This window comes from Myotis lucifugus, unplaced genomic scaffold (assembly GCF_000147115.1).
Source record: "Myotis lucifugus unplaced genomic scaffold, Myoluc2.0 scaffold_2465, whole genome shotgun sequence".
Taxonomy (NCBI): domain Eukaryota; kingdom Metazoa; phylum Chordata; class Mammalia; order Chiroptera; family Vespertilionidae; genus Myotis; species Myotis lucifugus.
Window position 1 is genome coordinate 1 of NW_005873513.1, and position 9,390 is coordinate 9,390.

The window sequence follows — 9,390 nt, forward strand, 5'->3', positions numbered from 1 at the left end:
AGCTGAGGGGGCTGAGGGGCTAGGGGCTGAAGGGCTGGGAAGCTGAGGGGCTGAGGAGCTGAGGGGCTGAGGAGCTGAGGAGCTGATCGGACCGTGAGCAGTGGGGCCCCCAGCTGGTTTGGGACCGGACTGGGACCGGGGCGGCCCTCACCCGGCACAGGCGGTTCTTGGCGGCCGAGCTGCTGCCCTGGGAGCCTCGGTGTCCTCACCCCAACGCGTGCGCGCCTGGCCCGAGCTGGCCTCCAGGCCCCGCACTGACCCGCGCCCCCCGCAGGCGTCAGCTGCATGGTGGCCAAGCTCGCCCGCGCCTGCACCCTGCGCATCCGCCTCCGCCTCCTTACCCCAGCCCCTGGCCCCGCGCCGCCCCCGGAGAACTTCTTCAGCGAGTTCCAGATGGAAGGCGTCTCCGAGGACAGCAATGCGATCTACGTGGAGCTCGCGGCCGAGAACCTCTCTCGCGCCCCGAAGACCGCGCAGAACGCCCGGGCCTTGGAGGTCAAGCTGACCAACAAGCACTTCCCCTCCTGTCGGTGTCCGGTGTCCGTAGAGCTGGTGAGGAGGGGCCCTGGCCGGGCAGTGGCTGCAGCAGGGGCGGGGGGTCATGGCAGCGGGGCCGGCAGGGCAGGTGCCCCCGTGACCTGCACACCGTGCGTGCGATGGCTCCGTGGGAACGGAGAGCCCCCACGCGGCGTGGCAGGCGGGCTTCCTGTCCGCCCCTCAGGCCCGCCGGTTCCTCGCAGGTGTCTGTCGAGCGGTAGCCGCATGTGACCCACGACATCCCGTGAAGGTCACTCCCAGGAAGCCGTGGAGGAACCTGCAGGAGCCACAGTCCCAGACGCTGATGTGAGTGATGGCAGCCCGTCGCTCCGCACGTGTCCGGTGCCGTCATTAACTCCCCGATGTCAGCACGGCTTGCGTCTGCTTGTTGGAAAGCGGTGCTCCTTTCTAAAGGCTGCTGCAGGAGGAACGGGGCATGTGCCATAAAGACCCTCAGTCAGCACGGCGTGTGGCAGAAACGCGGTGGAGAGGGAGTGTCCGCCCAGGGACGGCCGAAGCCCTTCGAGTTCCTGCCGGGTGGTGGCCGCGGGCACCAGTGTGGGTCACAGAGGGACGCTGCCATGTCGGTGAGGAGCGATGTCCGGCGGTGACAGCCAGCAGGGAGGCCCTTCCGCTCTGCTGACTGGTCCTGGGGCAGGGACTATGGTGATGCCCAGGCTCCTTTGCCTCCTGCTCACACTGCTGGAAGGAGGGGGATGGAGAGGGAATTCTAGAGGGGCCCCTCCGGGGAAGCAGCAGGGCACCAGGCGCAGTGGGAACCGTCTGACGCCGGTGCAGGCACCTCCCCTCCTTGCATTTCTGGGTGGAAAGGCCTGAGTCTTGGGCATCCCTCAGGACTGCCGTGTCCCTGGTGCATGAAGGCCTCTAGCTGAAGGCGGGTCCTGGAACCAGAAGTGCCACAGGGACCGGTCGCCGAGGTAACCAGAGGCAGAAGTGAGCTAGTGAAACTCTGATAGTTTTTATTTTCATATTTTAAAAAGAACTTTATTCAGACAGTTTAAAAACCCAGGATTCTGGAGCTTTTAAGCTTCCACGCATTCCAAACCTAGGTAGTGAGCGGGCACCTGCCGGCACTTGCTGTACGGACATTCTCATGCTCTGGTTTTCTCGTTGGGCTTGTAGGTGAGCATTTATCTGCCGGTCTCGAAGACGATGAAGAGCGTTGTGGAAAAAATGAAAATATCAGCAATCAGCTTGTAAGTCACAACTTCTTTAGCAAAGAGCTCTGAAGTGTTTGCTGTGGGCGGCACGCCTGCCCGAGGTGTGGGTACCCTGGCACTCATCTTGCGGGGTCCCCTCATTGTGGTGGTTGAGAGCTACAGCTTCCCAGGTGCCCTGGGGAACCTGCCCGGGTGCTCTCCGGGGCTCCCTGGGGCGAGCGTTCACATCGGCCTCCTGCCTGTGTTTATACTCACAGTAGATTCAACACGTTCAGCCGCTCTGGCTTCCTCCCTTACGCTCGGAAAGACATTGCACATCTGCTAACGTCTGTGTTTTATGAGGTGCTGGTTTTGGCAGTGAGTTGAGTGTCCCGTGAGCCCAGGCCACAACGTCTCACTCTAAGCCAGTGATGGCGAACCTTTTGAGCTCGGCGTGTCAGCATTTTGAAAAACCCTAACTTAACCCTGGTGCCGTGTCACATATAGAAATTTTTTGATATTTACAACCATAGTAAAACAAAGATTTATATTTTTTTTAAATTTTTTTTAAAAAAATATATTTTATTGATTTTTTACAGAGAGGAAGGGAGAGAGATAGAGAGTTAGAAACATCGATGAGAGAGAAACACCGACCATCTGCCTCCTGCACACCCCTACTAGGGATGTGCCCGCAACCCAGGTACATGCCCTTGACCGGAATCGAACCCGGGATCTTTCAGTCCGCAGGCCGACGCTCTATCCACTGAGCCAAACCGGTTTCGGCAGATTTATATTTTTGATATTTATTTCATAGATTTAAATGCCATTTAACAAAGAAAAATCAACTAAAAAAATGAGTTCGCGTGTCACCTCTGACACACGTGTCATAGGTTCGCCATCACTGCTCTAAGCACTCTCATGCCAAGTAGATGGCGCGTGGCTGTTCTGTCTGTCTTTGTGGCGGCCCACTGTGCAGCGGGACATGGCACCGCGAGGGGCAGCGGGCATTGTGTGGAGGAGCCTCAGTGTCAGCTGGTTCTCCTGAATTCTTCCTCCACTCAACCAAAGCACCTGTCATATGTCCCTGAAGCTTTTAAAAACCACTGCCCACCCAATGAAACATAAACTTTTGATTTTCACCCTCTGCCAGTCCTCGTCCTTGTCACCTGGCCACACCCTACCTGCAGGACCACCCTCAAGGCGCACCCTTCCCCCAGTGCCAGCTCATTCCCGGTTCTTTCTCCCCATATCGCCCTGGAAAGCACTTAGCTCCCAGACTTCTCCCATTGCCAGGGGTCCTTCCGACCGTCCTCCGAGCCGCTCGGTGCTGCCTGGTAAGTTCCCTGCTGGTGTCTCAGGACCCTGCCGACCTGCTGGCTCCTGGGAAAGGGAACTGTCTCAGCACCAGCCCCTGTGGGACGGCACTCAGTGGGCCGTTGGCGTGCTGGCCGGTCCTGGAGTGGAGGTTGGCTTTTAGAGCTCTTTGGAATTGCAGAGGTTTTCTGAAACCTGGAAAAGGTTCATGGGCCATTTCATCTCTACAGTTGTGTCCAGTTAAGAGTAATTTTCTTTCATGGCTTAGTCTCAGAGCTCATTTAATTGACAGTTGGCTTCGGGCGAAGCAGTGAGAGCCGTGCTGACATGTGCTCCGTGCCTGCCTACCGTTGGGCTGTCCCTGGGAGCTTCCTCTGGGGACGCCCTGGGGGCCTCGGGAGAGCTTCCAAGCCTGAGAGAGGCAGGGCAGCCGTCTAAGGACCCATGATTCTCTGTGCAGGGCCGAGCCAGCAGGAGCCTCGATAGAGGCCCGGAGCACTCGGAGCCTCCCCTGCGGGATCTCTGAGCTCGCTCCCGCGTTCCCTCCCCTCATAACCCAGGGTGCTGTCCCCTTCCCTGTGACTTCTCCCGGCATTTCTCCTGTGAGGGAGCCAGCCTCCCAGGCCTCGCCCACCAGCCTCCACCTGTTCACCTGTCCCCGCCGAGGTCTCTGCTCTGAGGGCTCCTCCCTGCGGGGTGTTCCGAGTCCCTGTCCTCTGGCCCGTCTTCTCTCTGTTGCCATGCCATGCGGGTCCTGGTGCTGTCAGGAGGGAGCTGGGGGTTTGTAGGCTCCCTCGTCACCCGGTATGGAAGCTGACGTTTGTGGTGGATTTTTACTTTATTTTTTTTGCTTTCCTTTTCTTTTTTAAGACTTTGTGAAATACTCCACTTGCAGATTATTGAAGCAAACCTCAATGGAGACTTGAACCTGAAAATAGAGTCGGAACTAGTGTGCGTTACAACTCACTTTAAAGATCTTGGGAATCCGCCATCAGGTAGGTTTTCTGGTAGATTGTGTTTTGCTTCTGAGAAGTTGTTTCACACCTTCCTGAGGCCTCTGAATGAACGGGAAGAGGTTGAAATTCGGGAGACCGTTCTATGCTTGGGGAGACAGGCGACAGGCTGGCTTACGTGCTGCTGGATGGACAGTGGCGTGGAGAGACGGGCCTCCTGGGCATGAGTGTGCCTGGCTCGAGGGTGGGCTCAGGGTCTGGAAACGTGGCGCCATCCCAGCTCTTAAATCCCTGTTTCTGCGACTAAAGGTGGCACGTTCCCACCTGGAGCGCAGTTGGAAGGTAGATGACGGTTCTCCTTCCCTCCTCCTGGGTCTCTAACACTTAGAGCACTAGATGAGCCAATGCGGACTTTTCTCAGGTGAGCAGATTGCCTGTCTCCTGCGAGGTGCTAGGCCACGGAATCAGTTCAGAGAGTGGTGAGCACGGCTGATGGATGGATTGGAGGCCTGTGCTGCAGTCACAGTGTGGGTGGGGCGGGTGGAGGGGGAGAGGCCAAGGACCTGGGGAATGCGTTTGCTAGTGACCTGAAACCCTTTCAGGCACGCATGTGTCCCAAACAGTTATGCTGGGCCCTTCCACTTTCAGAATTGGTATGTCTCACCCCAGGGTTGCTGTGCACATTTTAGCATCGCTCTGGGGCCGGGCCTTCACAGTGGAGGGTGCTGGGGGAGAGTGAGGCCCATGTGGTCCAAGCTTTGGTAATGCTGAGGGAGAGGACTTCTTCTGGTCTGCCTCATTGTGTTCGTTTTAATAAACAAGAAAGAGGGTTTTCTTACCTTGATGCTTTCCATGGTTGAAAGGACTCTTTCCGCTCTGGAATGAGAGGCCTTGATTAGCCGTCCAGAAGCGTACGAAGCGTTAACTATACACGTGTACTAAGGGATGCCGTCTCCTTGGACCTAAAGGGGGAGATTGGGTCATGTTTCAAGGCCCTGGAAATGAAGATTTCCTGGAAATTGACATCGTATTTCAGAGTCAGGATTTAATAAGTTCTTGCTTAACAAAGGGTCCTATCTCCATCTTGCACTATTTGTCCAGTAAGCTAACATCAGGGTAACGCAGCTCATTTATTTAAGCAAACAGTCTGCTTTTACATCTAGCTGTTCCTGTCATTTTAGCCTCTGAAAACGAGTCTGAGGACCGCAGCCCAGAGCAGATGGCGGAGGTGCAGGTGGACATCAGGAAGTTCCTGCAGTTTCTTGCTGGACAACAAGTGAATCCCACAAGGGGCGTCTGCAGTGAGTGTGCCTGGAATTGTTTTCACATTTCACACGCTTGAGTCACCTGTGGTCTCACAGCTGGTTTGTGGTCTCGTAAATGCATGGCGGCTGGGTCACGTGGCCTCTGATTTTCCAGGGCCGGCAGATGATTGGGATTTCCCCGGGTTCAGAAGTAACAGAGGTGGGGCTGTGCTGTCTCACCGGGCGTCAGGCATGGTCTCTGCACCCAGAGGGGCTGCGGAAGAATGCGCTGACCGTCCTGTTAATCTGACCTGACATCTGAGCTGACATATGGGCAGCCCTGACATCATCTGGCTTGGATTTAGGTTCCCCTCACGATGCCTAGGCTTCTTCCTGTGTCTCAAGCTGACGTCTGTGTCCTCTTGACCCCTCCCTTGGCTCTGGTCGGCCCGTCCTCAGCAGCACACCTGCCTCAGCAGCATGCTCGTTCCCTGTACCTGAGGAAGGGCTGACTTGTCTCCTTGCCGCTGACATCACAGCCCCTGAAAGGAGACTGACTTTGCTTGGAAGTGCTTCTGTCTTCCACGTCTTGTGGTCATGGGTCCTGGCTGCTGGGTCCTCTCGCTCTGCCATCACTCCTCGTCTGAGGCGCTCCATCTGCCTGTGCCTCTGCGTGAAGTTTGCCCTGTACCTGGCGGTGCCTGACCTTGCCTTCGCAGACCATCCCATGGGGGCTGGGCGTTCCTGGAGCAGACGTCACCTTCAGTGGGTCCAGGATTCAGGGATGAGCCCTGTGCGCAGAGGCTCCATAGTGATGGGTGTTTTCTGTCCCCAGATATCGTGAGTCACAAGATGGTGCACTTTGACCTGCTCCACGAGGACATGTCCCTCCAGTATTTCATCCCGGCCTTGTCCTAGCACTGCCAACTGCACGGGGCCCGGAGACCATTGCCATGACCGGAGAGGCACGGGGTGATGTGCTCAGTCATTTGTCAATATGTCCTCACAGCAGCACAAATTCTGTACGTTTCCCTTATTTTTCCCTCCATGATAATTTAACTAGAAATTAAATTAATGAAATAGTTGAATAAACATGTTACTTCATATTATTGTAACTGGGTAATCAATGGGTCTGCACTGCCTGTCACTACTTGAGCCAATTAAGCAGAGACAGGGTTGAATCATATATGAGCATTTATTCCAGTCCTGCTGACAGTACGGGAGAGCAGCAGGTCATCCACAAAAATCTGCCCCCACCATAAACCAGCTGCTTATATTGGGTAGAAGGATGAAGATTACATGGGGAAGTAGGCAAAAGGTATGCCAAATGGGCAGTTCACAGGTAATGCAGGCTGGAGATTTGCAAAGGCCTGCGGGTATGCAAAGGCCGGGAGTATGCAAAGGGCTGTCAGCTCTGGTTTCTGCAACAAGGTTGTTAATCTTTCCATGATAATAGGAGCTCTGGGATGGGGAGGAGGGGCCGCATTTGCAGGTGAGCTCCCAGGTAATGAGTGCAACTCCCAGCCGGGATAGAATGTGCCCTCTTTAATCAGAGTGAAACAATCAGTTAACAGAGCATGATTAATATTTCTTAAAATTATAGCTGGTCCTCAGTATTCTATTTCTGTCCCTATCATTTCCCCACTGCTATTTTTACCATCTCATATCTATGAGATTTGTTTTAGATGAAAAATCTCATCCTGCCAGACTGCATTTGCTTCTGCCTTGATAGCAGTTCTTGGGGATGGAATACAGGGTCTCAAAATAGGAAGAGATTGAATATAGCGGCAAGCTATCAGACTACAAAAAATAAACAGGAGAAAAATTTAAGAGAATTCCCAATCCCAAACAGGTTAGGTAGCCAGGAAGTTAGGTTGGTTAAGTCAAATCCATAAAAAACACAAAACAAACCTTGTGTTTTACTTTGGAGATGGTTTCCCTAATTTGTTGAATGTTGTTTTCTATCTAGAATTGTCAGAAAGATTAAGACAGCACAGTCCTTTAAATTCCTCACAATCATGGTTATGCCGCAACAGTAAGTAATCTATTGCTGTCCAATTCTCTAGAACTGTGTCCCTCACCTGGCTCAGCTCTTGATTTGTCCCCTGTATAGCCCTGGAAGTGGCATTCAGTGCCTTTACCCTGCTACAGGCTAGCCGGGTCACTTCTACATTAAGGGGCCTACCATTGTTGGGAAAATTGGACAGATACATGCAAAAAAATGAAACTAGACCACCAACTTACACCATACACAAAAATAAACTCAAAATGGATAAAGGATTTAAATGTACGACGGGAAACCATAAAATACTAGAAGAATCCAAAGGCAACAAAATCTCAGCCATGTGCCGAAGCAATTTCTTCACCGATACAGCTCCTAGGGCATTGGAAACTAAAGAGAAAATAAACAAATGGGACTACATCAAAATAAAAAGCTTCTGCACAGCAAAGGAAACCATCAACAAAACAACAAGAAGGCTCACTGCATGGGAGAACATATTTGCCAACGATATCACCGATAAGGGTTTAATCTCCAACATTTATAGGGAACTCATACAACTTAACAAAAGGAAAATAAACAATCCAATCAAAAAATGGGCAAAGGACCTAAATAGACACTTTTCAAAAGAGGACATTCAGAAAGCCAAGAGACATGAAAACATGGTCAAAGTCACTAATCATCCGAGAAATGTAAATCAAAACAATGAGGTACCATCTCACACCTGTCAGAATGGCTATCATCAACAAATCAACAAACGACAAGTGCTGGAGAGGATGTGGAGAAAAAGGAACACTCGTGCACTGCTGGTGGGAATGCAGACTGGTGCAGCCACTATGGAAGACAGTATGGAGTTTCCTCAAAAAACTAAAAATGGAACTCCCATTTGACCCCGTGATCCCACTTCTAGGAATATATCCCAAGAAAACAGAAACACCAATCAGAAAGGACATATGCACCCCTATGTTCATAGCAGCACAATTCACCATAGCTAAGATCTGGAAACAGCCTGAGTGCCCATCAGTAGATGAATGGATTAGAAAACTGTGGTACATCTACATGATGGAATACTACGCTGCTGTAAAAAAGAAGGAATTCTTACCATTTGCAACAGCATGGATGGAACTGGAGAGCATGATGCTAAGTGAAATAAGCCAGTCAATGAAGGAAAAATACCACATGATCTCACTTCATTTATGGATAATAAAGACCATTATAAACTTATGAACAAAAATAGATACAGAGGCAGAGCAGCCTCCAACAGACTGTCAAACTACAGCAGGAAGACCAGGGAGGGTTGGGGGGCGGGAGGGGGGAGGTAAGAGATCAACCGAAGGACTTGTATGCATGCATATAAGCATAACCAATGGACATAATACATTGGAGGGTAGGGGAGGCCAGGGGATTGTCAAGGGTGGGGAAAAAAAAGGAGACATATGTAATACTCTTTGTAATACTTTAAGCAATAAAACAATTTAAAAAAAGGGGGGGCCTACCATTACTGGCACAACAAAGATGGTTAAAGCAATATAGTCAGCAGGGCTCCACAGGGGGAGGTGGTCATTGCAGTCTGGTGCCACGGCCGTGAGAAGGTCTCTTCTGGTTTGGACCCTGTTATGTTTCTGGGGCATAAAGACTGTAGTTGTGCTAAGGAACAAGGCCCCTCGTGTTGTTGGCAGGGATATATGAGTAAACAGTCACCCCACATATCAGAAACCAGCCGGCCGGCAGCTTAGTATGTCCATTACTATAAGGGAGGGTGAAGTTATCAGAACAATTCATATTGTAGTTATTAATACTGAAAGACAATAACTAGAACACCCAGTAAAAGACATCCCACACAGGAAGCCACTGCAGCAACTTTTATTTATTTTTTTAAAAATATATTTTATTGATTTTTTTACAGATAGAAAGGGAGAGGGATAGATAGTTAGAAACATCGATGAGAGAGAAACATCGATCAGCTGCCTCCTGCACACTCCCTACTGGGGATGTGCCCACAACCAAGGTACATGCCCTTGACCGGAGTCGAACCTGGGACCCTTGAGTCTGCAGGTCGATGGTCTATCCACTGAGCCAAACCGGTTAGGGCAAGCAGCAACTTTTAAAGAAAACATCCCTGCACCCTTTTCCCAGACAGTGGGTCCCAACATATAAAAGTCCCCATATGTGACTTTCTTCCC

At 51.7% G+C, this 9,390-nt stretch overlaps 1 protein-coding gene across 5 annotated transcripts; it reads left to right on the plus strand.

The window, feature by feature from the left end:
- Window positions 1-254: 254 nt before the first annotated feature.
- On the plus strand, window positions 255-7,498 carry LOC102423275 (checkpoint protein HUS1-like). Of its 5 annotated transcripts, XR_002827684.1 has the most exons (8): window positions 255-552; window positions 788-843; window positions 952-1,124; window positions 1,681-1,754; window positions 3,907-4,006; window positions 5,146-5,265; window positions 6,044-6,230; window positions 7,178-7,498. XR_002827684.1 is itself a non-coding variant. In XM_023749027.1 (7 exons), the coding sequence occupies exons 1-7, from the start codon at window positions 286-288 to the stop codon at window positions 6,124-6,126; spliced, it is 939 nt and encodes a 312-aa protein (XP_023604795.1). In that variant the 5' UTR covers window positions 255-285; the 3' UTR covers window positions 6,127-6,323. The 5 variants fall into 5 exon arrangements, 1 of the variants encoding a protein (XP_023604795.1); XR_002827685.1 differs by lacking the exons at window positions 788-843; window positions 952-1,124 and adding an exon at window positions 2,848-3,031; XM_023749027.1 differs by lacking the exon at window positions 7,178-7,498 and having other exon boundaries at window positions 722-843; window positions 6,044-6,323.
- The last annotated feature ends 1,892 nt before the right edge of the window (window positions 7,499-9,390 follow it).

What these genes read in the sequence shown, in the direction of transcription:
- LOC102423275 (XM_023749027.1), top strand. Translation starts at nt 286, where the DNA reads ATGGTGGCCAAGCTCGCCCGCGCCTGCACCCTGCGCATCCGCCTCCGC. An exon ending in GTCCGGTGTCCGTAGAGCTG is followed by an intron (nt 553 to 721) that starts GTGAGGAGGGGC and finishes TCCGCCCCTCAG; the next exon opens with GCCCGCCGGTTCCTCGCAGG. An exon ending in AAAATATCAGCAATCAGCTT is followed by an intron (nt 1,755 to 3,906) that starts GTAAGTCACAAC and finishes CTCCACTTGCAG; the next exon opens with ATTATTGAAGCAAACCTCAA.